The sequence below is a fragment of the Sciurus vulgaris genome, assembly GCF_902686455.1.
Source record: "Sciurus vulgaris genome assembly, chromosome: 12".
In the NCBI taxonomy this organism is placed as follows: Eukaryota; Metazoa; Chordata; class Mammalia; order Rodentia; family Sciuridae; genus Sciurus; species Sciurus vulgaris.
This window is the reverse complement of record NC_136473.1, coordinates 1,851,215-1,869,380: the sequence shown is the minus strand read 5'-3', so window position 1 is coordinate 1,869,380 and position 18,166 is coordinate 1,851,215. Positions and strand designations below refer to the sequence as shown.

The 18,166-nt window shown below is 55.2% G+C and overlaps 1 protein-coding gene across 5 annotated transcripts in view; it reads left to right on the top strand.

Moving 5' to 3' along the window:
- The window catches only part of PCNX2 (pecanex 2), a 193,919-nt gene that overhangs the window by 133,605 nt on the left and 42,148 nt on the right, over nucleotides 1-18,166 (top strand). For all 5 annotated transcript variants that reach the window (XM_079107189.1, XM_079107187.1, XM_079107188.1 and 2 more), the window contains 2 exons: nucleotides 1,718-1,847; nucleotides 15,354-15,412. In XM_079107189.1, the coding sequence (XP_078963315.1) occupies nucleotides 1,718-1,847; nucleotides 15,354-15,412 (189 nt within the window). The remainder of the gene's footprint in view (nucleotides 1-1,717; nucleotides 1,848-15,353; nucleotides 15,413-18,166) is intronic.

Below are 18,166 nucleotides of genomic sequence, written 5' to 3'. Positions count from 1 at the left end.
TTCCCGTGGGTCCCCCCCGCCCCCCAGGGAAGCATCCCTGGCGGCCGTGTGGTCACTGTCCATGTCCTCCCCATGTACTTGGCTCTCTGTTGGCTACTAGTAGTTTCTCACTTCACTTCTGGATAACTGTGCAATATAATCGTTGGGGAAATTTTAGAATCAAAGAGAAGGGCAGTGCCTGCCCCTTCGACACTTGGCCTTCGCGGGTCCCCCGTGAGCCCTGGCGATGCGAGGCCCGCGGTGGCTTCCTTCCCTTCCCATCTCGGTTCTCCGGGGACCCCACCACACACCTGGCTTCTGATGTCCCTTCAGCACCTAGTCTTGGACATCTCCATGCCATTCCCTTTTCCTTGGTGACAGGGGACACCAGATGGGGTACCTCTTGTCACCCATCACTTTCCTTTTTGGCTAAAGGCTAAAAATGCCCACTTCTGTCCCAAGACACAGGCAGTTCTGGCCGTTGGTAGCACGTTGCTCATTTGAACCAGGTCCAGCACTGCAGGCCACGGGGCTGGTGGATGCCTCACAGCTCAGCCTGGGTCTTCATGCAGGATATGCTTCATCCCACTCCGGAAGGTGTTCAGGAGAGAACAGGGAGCCTTGAAAAAGGAAAAAAGAAAGTCACTTTTGAAGCCCAAAGTCTGACCTTAGCTCTACGAAGCTGTCTGGGGAGGGGGGTCTGTGCCCAGCCCCAGGCCTGCCTCCACTCATGTTCAGGAGCTCCTGCCTCACCTCCCGATCACTCCCTCGGGGCCAGGCCAGGAAATCTTGATCATGAGCCTTCCTATCTGTGCCAGGCATTCCTTCCTACTCTCTGCTAGAACTTTCTGAACCTGGCTGAAGAACCGAGATGGCTGTGTGTGCAGGGGTGAGGGAGAAGCCACAGTGACAGCATTCCACGAGGGAGGGCAGCCTGCAGCAGGCAGAGCAGGTCTGCGGTGGACCGCACGGCCCTCGCCACAGGCCAGGCAGGGACATGTACCATGAGATCCGGAAGTCTAGCCCTCCGTCTCCAGCTCACAGAGCCTTGCTCTTGCGCCCAGGCTGACCATGACCCCACCGTGGGTCCCGTCCTGCAGCCCCACTTCCAGACCCACAGGGCTTGAGCTGAAGACTGCAGCCTCACCATGTTTAGTCCGAGCAGTTCCAGGTGCTTCTGATCGCCGTCGGCGTGTGGAGCCAGCGCGTGCCAGTGAGAGGGAGTGCCGTGCAGGAGGGCTGGGAGGCAAGGGCCCGCGAGGCTGGGCCTCCACTGCACCTGTGCTTACCTGGGGAGCAGACCTGCACTGAGCCATCTGTGTTCAGGGTGGGGCACGCTCGTGTGTGAGTGCTTTCCTAACAGTGGGAACAGACTGAGAAACAGACTGCCTCCCAGAACAACGCCATCTGCTTATTTTTTTGAAGTGCCATTTAATTTTACGTATTTATAAAGCCACTTAGTGCTGTAGTGAATGTGCCACCGTGGCTTTCGATCCGCTCCTCACACCTAGTGAGAGGAGACTGTTCTTTTCAGTCCTTAGATGTTGACAACGCACACCTCAGCCTAGGATCGTCTGGTCTATAGGATGTCCTGAAAGCTTTCTATTTCTAAACCTGTGCCTGGAGAGATTAAGTGTCTGTCTTTGGTAAGAAAATGGCATTAATGAAAACCAGTCAAAACCTGAAAAGATATGTACAAACCTAGTCGTGGAAGCATTTGCCTTGACTGCCATCTCAGATTCCGCCATGCTGCTCTTCCAGACGATGGCCACCTCTGTCTTCTCCACGCCCCTGAGCCCGTTCCTCGGGAGCGTCATTTTCATTACATCGTATGTCAGGCCGGTGAAGTTCTGGGAGAAAAACTACAAGTAAGAGCCTAAAATCCAGGCTGAGCGCTGTGCCCCGGGACACCCAGAGGCCCCGTCCCTTCCCTGCAGCAGCTGCGGCCTCAGGCTCCGTTCTCTGTGGGGTGGGCAGGGCCGAGCCTGGCTCCCTGGCGACTCCCCATGCTGTGGCTCAGCTCTGGGGCCCTGGAAGGAGCATGACTGATTGGGAATCAGCAGTAAGGTCCAGGCCAGGCTTCTGCAGCTGTGGAGAAGGGTGAGTGGCTGCTGCCAAGTCTTAGCAGGTGACCTAGGGAGCAGGGGACAGGTCCTTGTCATGAGGTGCTGCCCTAGGTGCCCTAGGGCACGATGCTTCCCTTCTGTGGTGTCCCTTTCTGGGCAACTGGCACAGCGTCCAGCCACCTAGGCGTCAACCATGCCCCGTGAGGCGCAGCTCCCAGAGCTGTGGAGCGCCACGTGCACCTTTGCTGGTGGACAGTCGCGCTCCCTCCAGCCCTGCTGACGGCGGGCGTGCTTGTGGCTGCGTTTGCTCTGGGTGCTGCTATTGTAAGGAAGGGAAGGTGTTCTGCCTCTGAGCCACCCTCCCCAGGGGACGGTGGGAAGCCAGGAGTGGTGACCCGCTGAGCGACTGCAGGAGCCGTGCCAGGGAGGACCTGGGGTCAGCGCAGGGGGAGAGCCACGGGCCAGGCCTGCTCTGAGGGCAGAGGCCCCGCGTGCGGGGCAGAGCTCTGCCTGGGACCTTCTCGCCTGTGCGCTGCGTCTGGGCCCCGCCCCTCTCTGTGGTGTGCTTACACTAGGCGCATCTCTGGCACTGGACAGTGTGGTTCAGGGGCCAAGAGAAGGTGGCAGACGCATGGCTCCCGTTTGTGGTGGAGACGGTTTGCCCAAAGGTAAAAGTGCGCCCTCCTGGTGCAAGCAGGGTGGTGTGGGGGCCACAAAGCCCGAGCTCCACACTTGCTGGGTTCACATGTCCCGCCACCTCTCACCACTGGAGACTCGGGCTTCTCCTCCCTCATCAGTAAAATGGGGGTGAAATAAGAGGATCCACTTATAAGGGAAATACACCTAAGACAAGCCTGCACACAGTAGGCGCCTCATATACCTGCGCCAGAGTGACGCTCTGCAGAGGAGCCCCATCCCCAGGTGAGCTGCAAGAACAGGTGTCTCCCATGACCACGGGGGCAGTCTGTGCTCAGGTGGGCGGAGGGAGGCCTCGGGATGGTGCCCATTTCTGCTTGGTTGTTTCGCCTCCTCGCTTCCGAACCTCAGTCCTGCTGCAGGGCGATGGGCTGGGCACCGCAGGGCCAGTTGGCATTCCAGTTCAGAGCATGGGGGTTTCTGCACAGCGTTCGTGTTCCTCCACTTGGTGGCACAAGGGACTGGTTCTGCCAGCACGTAACAGTTTAGCACTGTTACCTGTGAGGTGTGGACCTCAGGTGGGCAGGTCTGTGGGCTCAGATGCAAATGCTCCCCTCTTGCCGGTCTCTCTGTGGGGCGCATGTGGGACATTTCTCAAATCCACTTGGGAAAGAGCTCTTGGTGAAGGGAGGGACCATGTGCTGACTCCTGGGGCCCATCTGCCTGGACACTCGGCAGATGGAATCGGGACAGCGGAGCCGTGGGTGCCAGGACAGGACCGCAGGGAATCTGGGTCCTTGCAGACACCCTGGAAAACATCCATCTCTTACTGACTAGCAAATAACCACAAACTTCAGTGTCTAAAACACCGAACAACCTCTGACCCTCCTGGCTTCTGCAGGGCAGGACTTGGGAAGGACTCGGCTGCCTGGGGGTGACATGGGGTCCCTCCTGCAGTGGCAGTCACCATGCGAGGAGACGGGTGGGGCCAGAAGAGCAGAGGCCATCTCTCCAGGTGATTTCCAGGTGTGGTGACGTCTGGGCTTCAGCATGGGCCTCAGCATGGGCCTCAGGGCCCAGCTCAGGTGTCCCCCGGAGCGAGGTGAGAGGCCATGCTTTCTCCCTCTCCCGCAGAAGTGCATTCTGTTGTCCGAAGCACGTCACAGACCCACCAGGTTCCCAGGGAGGGAACTCTGCCATCTGTTGACAGACAAGTAACCAGGTCCAAGAAGGACTTGTCGGATGAGGCACTGTGGCTGTCCTCTTTGGAAAATAAATTTGCTGTCATGGCCTTCAGTGAATTCTATCCAGAACTGGCGTGGACCGTATGTACCTTCCATTCTGGGCTGGTCCATTTGTTTATCTCTGTGTCTCTGGGGGGCCCTGCACACAGTAGGTATTCTGTAAAGACTTCTTAAATGAATTAAATTCAATAATATTGTGTCAGAGGGGAAGAAAACACAGTCTGGGTGTGCTCTGCCAGAGCTAGGAAGTTCCCTGCCAGACCCATGAGCCTCAACTGCCGTGGTGCACACCTGCACTGCCCAGCTCTGCCAGGCGCCTCCACCTTGCTCCCAGGCAGAACAGCAAGTGCACTGCAGCGGGCGTGCCGTGTTCGTGCACCCCCGTCCCATCCCCGTCTGCATCTGAGAAGCAGCAGAAGCACACTCCGAGGCTGTGACCCACCACCCCTCCCTTGGTATGTGAACATTCACTAACCAACCAAGCTGTCATTAACGTGAGACTGACATTCAGGCCACAGATGCGACCCACGTGCCCAGTTAGCACAGCAAACCCCTCTGTCCTGGAGGGCGGGATGTTCAGCCCTCTCGAGGAGTGGAGATGCCCACTGATGGAGGCTTCCCCCGCTATGTCAGAAAGCTTCTGTAAAACGTGAAATGCAGACAGACACAGCCGCTGGCGCAGAGGGACTCAGCTCCTGTGGTCGCGGCATTTCCAGAACGTGCTCCAGACTGTCTCAAGTGGCCCAGCGTTCTGTGTTGTGCTAGGCGCCTGTGTGACTGTCTCGTCCTGGGCCTTCACCCAGAGGCAGTGCTCTACGGGACTGGCCTGTGGAAGGGCCAGCTCTCAGGCTGTGTCCTGGGACCCGCCCTGCTCCGGGAGCTGGTGCTCAGCTCTACTTAGTCCTCAGCTCTCCACGTCACAGGCTTGAGCTTCACAGTCAGTCAGACCTCCATTAAAAGCCAGCCCATCACCCTGAGTAGGTGCTTGGGAAGTTATTCAGTCTGTAAGCCTCTGTCCGTCTGTTCCCTGTTGCTGTAACTGCAGGCCACAGGCTGGGCCATTTATAAAGAATGAAGGTGTGCTCAGCTTAGGAGCTCCTAGGAGCTCCACGGTCAGGGGCCACAGGGACGAGGTCGTTCTTGCTGATGGGGACTCTGCAGAATCCCAGGGCATGCAGGGCACTATGTGGCAAGATGACCTAGCCTCGATCTCTCCTCTCCTTATGAAGTCACAGCCCATGGGACCAGGATACTCTTCCACCTCATTCAGCCTTGGTCACCTCCCGGAGTCCCACCTGCACACACCTGCACGCACCACCTGTCCCACCAGATGGATGTCTGGCTTCCATCTCACACCACTCCACAGGGACTAGTTCCCGTGGGGTTTGGTTGGGCCTTTGAGCCATGGCAGCCCCGTTTAGCATTCTGTCCAATGGACGACCATCTCTGTGCGCCTCTGAGGTCGCAGACCCGCAGGAGGCACGGTTGCCTGTGCAGGCGCTTCCCTCCACAACTCTCCTGCCCTTGGTCCTGGCCCCGGGTGGCCCTCCTTCCCCTGCATCTGTCTCCTTTCCCTCGACTTCCGACGTGGCCGAGTCTGGCGTGCCCTGCGTCCTGACAACCCCAGCGGTCCTGTCTGACAGGGCGGATCGCCGTCACCCAGCTAGGGGAACGGCCCCAGCATGCAGCGCGTAACATCGGTCCACAGCCAGAAGGTGGCCAGGAGCCCGTCCTTGTGTCCTCCCCCACAGCCCAGCCACATGTCAACTCACACATTCAAGGCTCTCTGTTCCTGGGGGGTTCTTGGTCTTCCCTGTGTCCCTGAGAAGTTCTCAGTAGCTCCAGATCCTGAGCAGGGAGCAGGAGAAGCAAAGGAAGCTCCTGGCCCTCATGAATTATGCACTACCTTCTGAGTCCTCGAAAGGGGTCAGTCTTACCAGTTCATGCAAGGGGCTTATCTTCTCAAATGGAGGCCATCCAGGCCACAGCTTGCCCTTAATATTCCAGAGCGTTAAATAGCACCACGCATCTCTGAAGGGGATTGCAAAAGGTCCTCATCTTACCTGGGAGTTAATGACGGTCCTTTGGGAATCTTCCTTCGCAGAAGGGACTCAGGATCATCAAATGTGGTTAGAAATGTGAGTTTGGGGCAATAAAAAATGCACATGAGCCACTGGGAGGATTGCTGAGGACTGTGTGTCCTCACGGGATTCACGTGTTCAAAGTTCAGCCCCCAAGTGATGCTGGGAGAAGGTCTTGGTTGGTGATGTCATGCGGGTGGGGCCTTGCGAATGAAGGTTGTCGAAAGGGACCCCAGAGAACACCCTCTACCAGGTAGCACATCGGGAGAAGTCGGCCATCTGTGACCACAGGGTCCTCCCCAGAAACATGACCATGCTGGCACCCAGGCCTCAGACGTCCAGCCTCCAGAGCTGTGTGGAGGGAAATCCTCTTGTTTACAAGCCTCTGAGCTGCAGTGCTTTGTTGTAGCAGCCTGAGACAAGGCTGCAGCTGTGTGTGTGTGTGAAGAGACACGCTTAGGGGGTCACATGGCGGGGCCACCCCAGGACCACATTAGGGAGACAGTGGGTGCCTATCAGTGCCTGGACTGATAGGCAGGTACGGCCTGGGCCGATGGAGGCACCGAGTCTTGAACTTTCCCAGAGAAGCAGAAGTGAGCAGTGAGGAGAAATTAGCCAGAGAGAGACCAGTACGTGAGGCGTACAGACAGCCAAGGTCGGGGAGCGGGAGGTCGGGCCAGGTGAGGGGCAGGTGTGCCCTCAGCCACGCGGAGCCTGCTGCGGAGGATGCCCCTCAGTCCATGCTGAAAGAATTTCACACGGAGACACGGGCCAAGCTAAGCGCCCGAGTAGTTCCAGAAAGGAGTGTGTTTATGTAGAGCCGGGTGTGGGCTGATTGGTGGGGGCATGAAACGGGGAGAGTTGACAGGACGAGTCCCGAGCCGTGGGCTCAGGTGGAGGTGTTGAGTGCTGATTGGGTGTGGCCTGGCCCCGCGGGAACAGCGATGGGCGGTAGGATCCGGAAGCGAAGGCTGACCAGCACCGTGTTGGGAAAAGTAAGAAAGGTGACCTTATACACGTCACACTGGGAGACCTCCTCGGGCCACAGCAAGCACGAGACCGCAGCCCCAGCCACAGCAACAGAAAGGGAAGCGGGGAACTCGGTGTCCCAGACATCTCGCTCCTGCCCGGCCGGGCTCTGGAGCCTGGGGCGTGAGAGGAGGCCTGTCCCTCCATCCCACGGGGCAAGCCGCGTGGGACATGAGCCTAATGCTGGCGGCCCTGCGTTACCACGAGGCGAGAACTGGCATGGGGACCCAACAAACACAGGCAGGTGGGCCTGGGACACAGGCCGATTCCTGACCCCACCGGTGTGTGACCAGCCAGCCCACCAGACCTTTCAGTGGTGGAGCCAGAGAAGTCATCTTGGGTTTGCCATTTTGAGCTGAGTCTTCTGTCACTTGAACTGTAAGCAGAAGACCTCTCTTACAAAAGGGACCCACCCCCACACTTCTGCTCCATGTGACGACAACCTTTGTCATCCCAACTCTGTGGGTCCCAGGGTGAGTTTCAGGGAAGGGGACAGGGCAGGGGCAAAGTATTTGCCCAGGGCCCAGGGGCAGCTGGGGGTGAAGCCTCCCCGCTCCATCTATCCCGACACGCCTGTCACCCAGGCCAGCCCTGCCTCCTCCCTTCTCTGCCTGGCCCTTCAGCGTCCTGCGAGGAATGAGAAAGCTCTCATGCGTCCCCAGGTGGGGTGTTGATGCTGGAAGCATGTGCTGATCTGTTGTACAGGTTTATTCCAGAAGGAGGACACTTTGAGGACCCCAGCGTGTTGGACTTCTTGGATCACGCTGGTTCGACCTTGTTCATCACGCTGCAGTGCATGCTTTTACCAAGGGTCCTGTTCCTTTTTGCTGAGCACAGAAAGTACCCACCTGAGAAGTGCAGAGTCAGGAAGCGGCTGTGGGCTGTGAGTTGCAGCCTGATGTCCCACCTGCTTCCCAGCTGTCCTCACCTGCGGACACTTCAAGGTCGCCAGGAGCCAGGCCTTGGGCCTGACCCAGTTGATGGACGGCTGCAGGCTGAAGCAGGCAGGGACAGCAGTGGGTACTCAGCCTCTCCAGCTTTCAGGAGCATGCTGGAAGTGGGCCTGATTCACTCTGAATAAGGAAGGCAAGAAACGCAGAGCTTTTAGACCCAAATCCTTTCATTGTGGGGCTCAAATATACGCGACGTGGGAGATTTATGGACAGATTCAAGGTCCCTGGATGCTAGGCCTCACCCCCAGTGCCTTAAACGTCTTCCATGGGACAGGCGGGTACTCGGGTGACATTCCCAGCCACACGTGCTGTGGTCTCATTCTCCCCGAGTGAGAGGGGGCAAAGCTCCACCCTGCTGTGTGGGAGCACCGTCCTGCCCCGGCTCTGCAGCAGCCTGCTCCCAGGGCTTGCGACGCCCTCCCACCCGGGGACGCTGCGGCCACTCTCTCTGTGAACTCTGCCAAGCAACAGGTGCTCCCTTCATGATTTTTAAGTGGAAAACATGGGCAGTGGTGTGAGAATACCGCACCCCTGAGACTCGGGGAGGCAGACCACCAGGTGAGCGGGACGTGCCACGCCGCAGGCTCCTGAGTCCTGTGACTTGTTCCAGGGTTTGAACCTCCGGAACGCACTTCACTGCAGCAGGAAGACTTTGAGGGACGCCTTGAGGTCTCCAGGAGAAGAAGGGAATTTCTTAGTCTATCTTAAGACTGTCTGGGTCACACAAGAAGATGTTTAAAAGCCTCCTTGGCTTGATGGAGGGCTGGCTTTGAGTTGCAGTTTCCATGGACACATGAGAGCTGCTGGGCGCCTGAGTACTTTTCCCTCCCTGTTGATAAGAACCTCTTTGCGGGGGAAGCCAGAGGGGTGGGCGATGATGCCGGGGAGACACACAGGCGCCCTCTTGACCTCCGTCCCGTGCTCCTGGAGCCAGGACGCCACTTGCCGTTAGTATTTGAAAAGATCAAATTTGAAAGAACAAATGTTCTCAAATTGAAAAGTTAATTCTTTTCCACCAAAAAAAAAAAAAAAAAAAAAAAAAAAAAAAATCAAAAAAACCTGTGCCCAGACATGCTGGTGCAGTGACATCAAGACCACATTCTAGACGTTGTCACTCACATTTCTCTGGGTAACAGGAGGGACTGAGTCACTTACCTGGCCAGGCAGTCAGGCAGGACAGGAAGGCACCCATGTGGCAAAGGAAGCAGAACTGTCCCTACTCGCCAGACAACACCATGTCATGGTAGAGGCCTGAGAGACCCACAGGCAACAATGAGAGGGAAGGAGCGAGGTCAGGACATCTGCAAGATACAAGATGAACACACGAAAACCAGTTGTATTTCTATATCCCAGTAAAAAGCGATCTGAAGATCCAACAAAGAAAGCAGTTCAGTTTACGACAGCATCGAAGAACACAGAGTGGCAGGTGGCAGTGCCAGACCCAGGCAGTGGAAGACCATCCTGCCGCAAGAGGGAGAGGAGAGGCGGCACATGCTGAGACACGGAGGGCTTGAAGAAGCTGGACGCTTACTTGTGAGATTTCCAGAACAGACGGAGCGCACAGGCAGGCTCGGGGGGCGGGTGACTGGGCAGCGGCTGCTCACTGGTGCAGACTTTCTCTAGGGGTCATTGAAATGGGTCCAGAGAGAACAGTGGCGATGGCCACACAGCATCCCAAGTCCCAGAAGCCTCAGCCGTGCATGGAAACAGGTCAGACAGTGAACTCCACGCACGCCGGCCGGCCGAACCTCCCCCGACTTCTCAGCGACGGGGGCCTGCTGGTGCGTCACGAGGGCGTGCTTGGTGGGTCCTCCTCTGCTCTGTCCTTGACCGCTGCCATTCCTTGGTCCCCGTCTCTGCAGCCCCGGGCCCTGGATCGGGCACACTCCCACGCCATCCTTTTGAACTTTACCTGATGGGGCTTCATTTCGCCTCCCTTACAACGCAGACCAGTCTGCATCAGCCTGTGTGACACAGGCATAGCCATGGACAGGGCTGGTCTGCAGTTTTCTCTCTTCGTCCTTTCTCTTTTCCTTTTGTACCGTCTTTGGTTGTGGAATCGGTCATACTGTCTTCATAAGATGAGCTGGGCAGTCACCTCTTCTGTCTGCTGGAGTGCATGACTGATGTTCTTCCTCAAGGAGCTGTAAAAATCTTGCTGGAAGAAATCGTGGAGAACTTTCTCTCAATTTGGAGAGAGTCAACGTGTTTACTCTCTTGAATCTTGTAATCTGCAACTTTGAGATTTCTCTCCATTTACTTGTCTTCTTTGATTCCATTCCATCTTTAGCATAAAAGCCTCTATATGTTTTTGCTTATTCACAACTATTTCTTTTTTAAACCTCAATAATTGCGAATGTATTATATTTTTGATTTTTGTGTCCTTGCGTTCATTATTAATAACTAGAAATACATTTCATTTTTGCATGTTTGTCTTGTTTCCTGAAATCTAACTGAACTCTAGGCTTTGATTGTTTTTGCTTGTTTGTGGATTCCTTGGGGTTTTCTGTGTAGATAACCACAGGAATTGCAAACATACTGTTCTGCTTCTTTCCTTTGAACGCTGTGCTTTTGATTCACTTTCTTGCCTTGTTGAACTCTCTGGAACTTCCAGCACTCTGTGAATGAGAGCAATTAAAGCAGTCATCCTTGCAATTCCCCTTATTTTACAGGGAAAACATTTAATCTTTCACAATTAAGCACAGAGTCAGCTCTAGGCTTTTAATAGACGGCTTCATCAAGTGAGGAAATTCTTCTCTACTATTTTTCAGAAAGGATTTTTAGAAATGAATAGATATAGATTTTGTTAAGCACTTCCTTTTTGTATTCGTTGACATGATTGTATGATTTTTCTTCTTTGGCCTGGGAGTACGATAGATTAAAATGATTTCTGTAACTTGAATGAGCCCTGCACCCCTGGAATAAACTCTGCATGGTCATGGTATATGATTTTTAGGAATATATTGCTGAATTTCATTTGCCAATACATTTTAAGAACTTTTGTATCTGTATTCACGCCAGATATTGATTTGTGGTTTTATGTTTCCATCCTATTTTTATCAGGTCTGGTATCAGGGCAGTCTCAGCCTCCTCAGAGGAGCCGGAAAGCAGCTCTCCCTCTAGTAACATGTGGGAGATACTGTGTATAGTTGGTGCTCCTTTTTTTTTTTTTTTAATGTGATAAACGTCTCCAGTGAGGCTGTCAGGACTTGGAGATTCACTTTGGGGAGGAGTTTTTAAATCATCACTTAAATGATCTTAAAAGTTACAGGGCTGTTTGAGTACTGCATTTCACACTGGGTGACTGTGGTAATAGCGTTTTTTGAGGAATTGGTCCATTTTATCTAAGTGCTAAAATTTATGCTTATGAAATAATTGTACCACTCCCTTCTGCCTTTCCATATCTGGGGGTCTGCGACAATGCCAGTGTTACTGATGCTGATGATTTTTGTTTCTTCTTTTTTGCTCTTTGTCAATCTTACTACATTTTTGTCATTTTTTTAATATTTTCGGAGAACATGCTCCTTGTTCTTTGATTTTTCATTGTTTCCAACTTGTCTGCATTTCACCTTTATTTCCTTCCTTATCCTTCCTGGGGTTTATTTTACTGTCTTCTTTGTAGCTTTTTGAGGTGGCAGGAGAGACTAGGGGTTGGAGACTTCTCCTCTCCTCATTGGCATGAATTTCCCTGTCAGCCCCATGTGCTCCGTGTTGAAGTGGAAAGAGCTGCCTCCCCAGGAGCCAGCCTCTGTGGATATGTTTATTTTTATTTTCTTTCAGCTCAACATATTTCCATTTCCACTGGAACTTTATCTTTGACCCATGGATCATTTGGGATTGCATTAATCACAGTGTTGTCTTATGACTTATGGTCCTAGAGTTTTGTCTTGATTATTTTATAATCAGACCGTAATGTGTTTAAAAATCAAAGAAACAATGAAATCAGAAAGCAAAATAAGCCATGAAGACAGTGTGGCACAAACGGAAAGACACCTTCACGCGGTACCTGAAAGGCGGAAAACAGCAGGATGAGCCGGCGCTGGGCGGAGCGGGCGGAGCCAGCCCTGACTGCGGTTCAGCGCTGTCACAGACGATCTTGGGCAGATCCGTCAGGATCCAGAACACTTCGAAATGCTGAAGACTAAAACTCACAAAGAAGAAAAAACCTGTAAGCATAAATGCATTAAATTAAATAGCAAAATCCGTGAAGAGAAAAAGAAAAGAAACTCGACAAAAAGAGAAACACAACCGAGAAAGAGAGGCGGTTTGCTTTTCTTAGCCCAGGACCGACGCGTGGCCAGGAGTCAGGCAGGGATGCGGAAGGCCTGAGTGGCATGGCCCCAGGGGCAGTTTCCACTCAGCCGGCAGGCTCAGCCCCACCCGGGGAGCCTGGGACCTGCTGGGGACGCGGGGACGCGATCGTTCGTGTCTCCACAGGCTGCAGCAGTGGCTCCACGCTAGTGACAACCAGCATCCCTGGCTGTGAGGACCCACGTGGCTGCCCATGGAGGCATGAGGGTGGACAGCGGCCAGTGCACCTGGTGCCCTGTACTGCGTAGAGGAGTGGGCCTTCCGCTGACATGGGCCGCCTTCGCTCCTCCGGACCCCCTAGGGTTGTCTTGCCCATCTTGGATCCACCATCTGTTCTTAACCCCAGGTTGGCCGGCCGCGTGGGGAACACCCGGCAAAGCCCTGGCTCAGCAGCCGTGTCCCAGTCAGCAGGCGGGAACGCTTCTGCCACCGAGGGCTGGTACTTGCTGACAAGGGGGACTTCGACGCTGCGTCACTAAAGAGGGTCGCCGTTGGACTATTCCAGTCGCTCTTAGGAATCCGAATGAGAGGGCAGCTGTCTGGCCTGGGGAGACACCAGGGCAGGAAGGCCAGTGTGAAGGGAGGAGGCCGGCTCTGCCCTCAGCGCTCAGGGGGACCTGGGAGAGGACCTCGCTGCCTTCTCTGGAGGGACCTGCTGGGAGGCTGGCCTGTAGCCCTGGACAACCTTGCCCAGCAACACACAGTGACTTTGTCAGGCAGACGCTAAGATCACACCTGAGGGCACACCTGATGTCCTGTGCCCCCTGAGACCAGGGGCTGAGGCCCAAGCCCCCATTTCCTCTGTGAGCAATGGATTTGCTGTCATTTGACGGGACAGCTAAGGCAGAAATCCAATTACTGAGCTAATTAGCACCTCTGAGTGGTAAGCACCAAATTTACAGGAGGACGGCTCTGGAGTCCAGCTCAGATTCCCCAGGATGGCTGGCAGCTCACCTTCTGAGAGGCCACGAGGCAGCGGCCCTGCGTCCCCTGGTGCAGCCCGTCAGCGGCTCTCCCGACTCAGCGCCGGGCAGTGCAGAAAGGCCAGCCCTCCTGAAAGATAGCTTTCCCGCAGACACGGTTTTAGAAGGTGTTTTCATTCCCGAAGGAGTTTGGTAAATGGCTTTCTTTTTGGCTCAGTCCCACTTTAAAAATTGTTTATTCTGCTGCTGAAAATTCCATTTGTCCTAGGTCGTAAGGTGAAATTAAGATTCCATTTAGGGACTAGCCGCGCAGGCATGGGATTTCAGACTTCATTAGAAAGGATCCTGTTGTCTGCTTTATTTCCCGACACCCTGGGCTCCCTTATCTTCAAAGCTGCTGTGAGGTGGCGGGAAGGAGCCTGGAGCCCTGCCGGAGCAGCGTACTGGGTCGCGGCCTCGGTGCCACGCAGCGCCCCCTGCGGAGTCTTGCCTGCGTTCAGACGGGACCTTACCTGGATGATCCTCAAATGTCTGAGGCAGTCATTCTCTGATGACAAGCTTTCTCATTTATTCAGTTTATAATTCCTTCCATTCGTCTGTTGTTCTGTCCTGATTCCCAAGAGACGAGTTCACCCGAGAAGCCGTTCCGAGGTTTCCTCTCGCCCTCCGGCAATGCTTGTCACCTTGAGTCACGTACAGCTTGTCACCCTGCACGTTTCAACGCCAGGCCAAGCGCAAGGCTCCGGGCTCGCAGGGCCGTAGAATGGGCAGCTTCCGAAGCAGCTTCATCCGAGGCTGAGCGACGGCAGCTGCAAGCTGAGCGCTGGGTGGCTGGGCTGTGCCACGGAGGCGGATGCAGACAGCCAGGCAGAAGTGCAGGACGTGGTGTGGGTCTGGGCCCCGGGCCCCGGGTCCAAATCCTGGCTCTAGCAGTCGGCCGATCGGTGACCTGGGCACCTTACCTCCCGGCCTCGACTCGGCGAGAGACTGGGTGTGACAGGTTGATACCTGGAGCAGGTGGAGCCAGCCGCTGTCACACCAAGGACTGCGTGAGCTGCCCAGCGTGACGTTAGTCACAACGCAGCAGCAAAGGAGAGGCACAGCGGGCGACAGCACCAGGACAAGGCAGCCACACCCAGCGCGAGGTCAGGCAGCGTCCTGAGGAAGAGGCCCTTCCAATGAGACTGTGGGGCCAGGGGTCCCCCAGGATCACAGGCGGGAGGAGAAAGGTCCTGGCAATGGGGGCTTGGGGCTGGGAGGGCACGCACCTGAGGCCCGGCTGGAGCCCAGAGAGCGCGGCAGGGCGCTGGCGGCGGGCCACGTATCAGGGCCTGCATGTCTTCAGCTGCGTGTGACTGTGCTCAGTGCCGCCTGGCTCTAGAAAGCGCTCTCCTGCGGGTTCAGTGAGGGGGAACGGCCACTTTCACTCCAGCTGAGCGTCACGAGCCTCACAGGCTTCATGTCACTTCCAGAGTCACCCTTGGCAGCATGAGACCACGCTCTCCCTCAGCTACAGAGAGGGCTGCTCAGCAGGCTGTGGCGTCTACAAGGGACTTGGGGACGTGTGGCAGCCAGGGACAGGTGACGTTCTGGGATACAGGTGGGCTGGTGACCTCACAGGAGGTTATCTGGAGAGACCCAGGGCCACTGTCAGGATCGAACAGGGGTCAGTGTGCACCCTGCTGGCCACTCGTCATGATAGCTGTTGACACTGTCTTCTCGTTTGCAAGTGCTAGTTCTCTCCTAGCTCAACCTCAGAAAGGCCTTGGAGGCCCGTGTGCAGGCACCACCTGCTCAGCACCACCGTCTGGACAAAGTCCATGGGGTCACTGCCTCAGGTTCCCACAGCAGCAGTGTTCCCTGGAGGCTCAGACTTGCTTTGGCTCTGCAGGTCTGTACTCCAAAGAGAATAAGACGCAGCCGCTCCCCCACATCAGGGAGCCCCCGTCACCCACCTCGCCTGGCTCTCTTACCCGAGTCCCCTCTTCCTGCAGTGCAGTCCAAATGGAGCAAACCACCAGTCTGTGAGCGCCCCCACTCTGCATGTCCCACTCCCCTGAGGCTCTGTGAGGCAGGTCTCTGGCTCGGCGGGATCTAATGTGGCCTTCCTCCCTCTTGTGGTCCCTTCCAGTACAAGGCGCGTGGACAATTCCAACACAAGACTGGCCGTCCAAATCGAAAGGGATCCAGGTAAGAGCTTTTCCTATCCTCTTTTCAAGGTTTGTATGTGCTTTGTTATGTAGGCAGCTCCCGAGAGGGAGGATCAGTCCTGCTAGTCGTGGTGGAGACGATGCTCGTGTGGTCGATCTGCCAGCTGCAGAGGAAAACCGAGCGACGGGACGCATCACGTCCTGGCTGGGCGTGGAGACGCGTCCTCCACCCAGCAGACTCTGTCGGGTGCTGCTTCAGGGTTGACGGACTCTGCTGGACATTGTGTTTTATGTGTAGAAGCGTCACACACAGACTGCAGACCTCGGGATCGGTCTCTTAGAAGAACAGTCACTTGGAAAAAGTCAGCTTCTGATGTCTTTAAAGAGGAACCATTCCAGGGTGGAGATCAACATGAAGCTAAGGAAGGATTTACTGCTAGGAAACGATTTGACTCTCTTCCATAATCCACTCACTTTTAACTCTTCTGTCTCCTCCTTCCTCTTAGCAGAATGCTAATTTTAGCTGAGGGTGTGTATATATACATATATATACTACAGACTGAAGGCAGGGACACTTTACCACTAAGCTGTATCCCCAGCCCTTTATCTTTTCTCTTTTGAGACAGGGTCCCACTAAGTAGCCTGAGGCTGGCCTTAAACTTGCGATCCTCTTGCCTCAGCCTCCTGAGTCACTGGGAACACAGGCCTGTGCAGTTTTAGTGGATTTTTTTATTGGCCTCCCTCTCTCCTTTGTGACCAAGACTGTGTCTGGGTTGAATAGCCCGAGGCCCTTATCTGTACGGGTTCTCTGGTAACGCCCTGCAGTCAAAAAAACATGGCACGTTGCAAAGGCCTGTGCTCCCCTACCCACCAGACACGGGACTGAGCCACCGGCACCCTGGAGAGCCTTAGTTGTGGGACCTTGGGGTGACCAGGACCTGTGGCTGGCTGTCACTGCTCAGCATGATGATAGCATCGGGCTGCATATTGCTGGCCTGGAAGAAAATCGAAGTCTAGAAAACACTGAGCCACTGAGTCTCTCACATCATCGGAAGGTCAGAACTTGTCGGGCCAGACCGTCCCAGGGGGACCATCTGTACCTGAGTTGCATGGAGGTGATCAGCGTAATGGCGGGTCTGAAAGGACCTGCAGAGACAGGCTGGCTTTTTGTACAACTCTATGTAAGGGGAAGAGGGAGGAGGGTAGAGGCCACCTCTGGGGTGCAGCCATGTGACTCCAGCATCGCGGGGCGTCCCTGGCAGGCACAGGAGGGCTGCGCAGCACACCCCGCTTTCAATTAATCACAATTGCTGTTTCATTTGCTAATTATGCAAATCTGTGGTCAGTGAGTTGTAAGAAGATGCCCCGAATCAAATCTCTACTTTTAGTAGTTTTAATTATTTTATTTAGATATCAGACAGTTTGATACTTAAGCAAAGGCTAACTCTCTGATTCAGGTCTTTCTTTTTAAAGTGCTGGAAACGGAAAGTAGTCTTTAGTTAGCATCTCAGGACAACTGCTGATTTATCATGGAGCGCAGCAGCCCATCCAGCGGCTGCCCGTGTTCCCAGGTGGGGTGGCAGGGAAGCTCTGTCAGACCCTGTGGCCAGCTCGGCCACCACGCTGTTCTCCCATCAGCCTTCATCACCTCATAAATGCTTCGGTTTCAGTTCAGCCTTTAACTGTCCTGCATGCCCAGCAAGGTCTCCAATATCCAAGTGTGTCCCCCCTAGACCTCTCAGAGATGTGGGCCCTCCTCCTCAGGTAAGTGCACCTGGGCATCCTCACTGCCCAGCCTGCCAGCCTGCCCATCACCCACAACGCAGAGCAGCACACAGTCTTTATCTCAGCCCTCCCAGGACCTGGCCCACTCCAGTAGACAACTCAGAGGGAACTTGAACCTGACTTGTAGGTGTCCCCTCTTCGGGGCAACTCTGTGCCTCGCCTCTCTGGCTTCCTAGAATTTCTTCCCCAAAGAAAAGGCCCTCCAAAAACAGCTCTTACTTTTCCCCTAGACTTCTGGCTGCTTCTGGTACCCACAAGACCAGGAAGACTGCCCTGTTTATCCAATCTTCTCCTGGAAAGCTTCTGTCCTCCTCTGGAGAGATCCCAGAGGGGACGGGAGGGGGCGGAGCCCAGCAGGGAGGGCACCTGGAGTCTCAGCACAGGGCCCTGGCCTCCTGGGCAGCAGGGCGTTCCCTCATCCCCTCTCCTTACCCGGCCTACCCAGGTGTCACCATCCGCCTGGTTCCAACCCCAGGAGCACTGACGCCTCTGACCCAGGTGGGTGCAAAGCTAAGCACTCCCCCGGCAGGGCGGGTGGGGCATGCGGAAGAGCCTCGGCCAGTCCAGCGTGAGAACAGCACCCACCCGGATTCACCTCCACACAGGTCTCACCTCCACTAACTCAGGTCTCACCTCCACTCAGGTCTCACCTCCACTCAGGTCTCACCTCCACTAACTCAGGTCTCACCTCCACTCAGGTCTCACCTCCACACAGGTCTCACCTCCACTAACTCAGGTCTCACCTTCACTCAGGTCTCACCTCCACACAGGTCTCACCTCGCACAGGTCTCACCTCCACTCAGGTCTCACCTCCACTCAGGTCTCACCTCCACTAACTCAGGTCTCACCTCCACTCAGGTCTCACCTCCACTCAGGTCTCACCTCCGCACAGGTCTCACCTCCACACAGGTCTCACCTCCACTCAGGTCTCACCTCCACTCAGGTCTCACCTCGCACAGGTCTCACCTCGCACAGGTCTCACCTCCACACAGGTCTCACCTCCACTCAG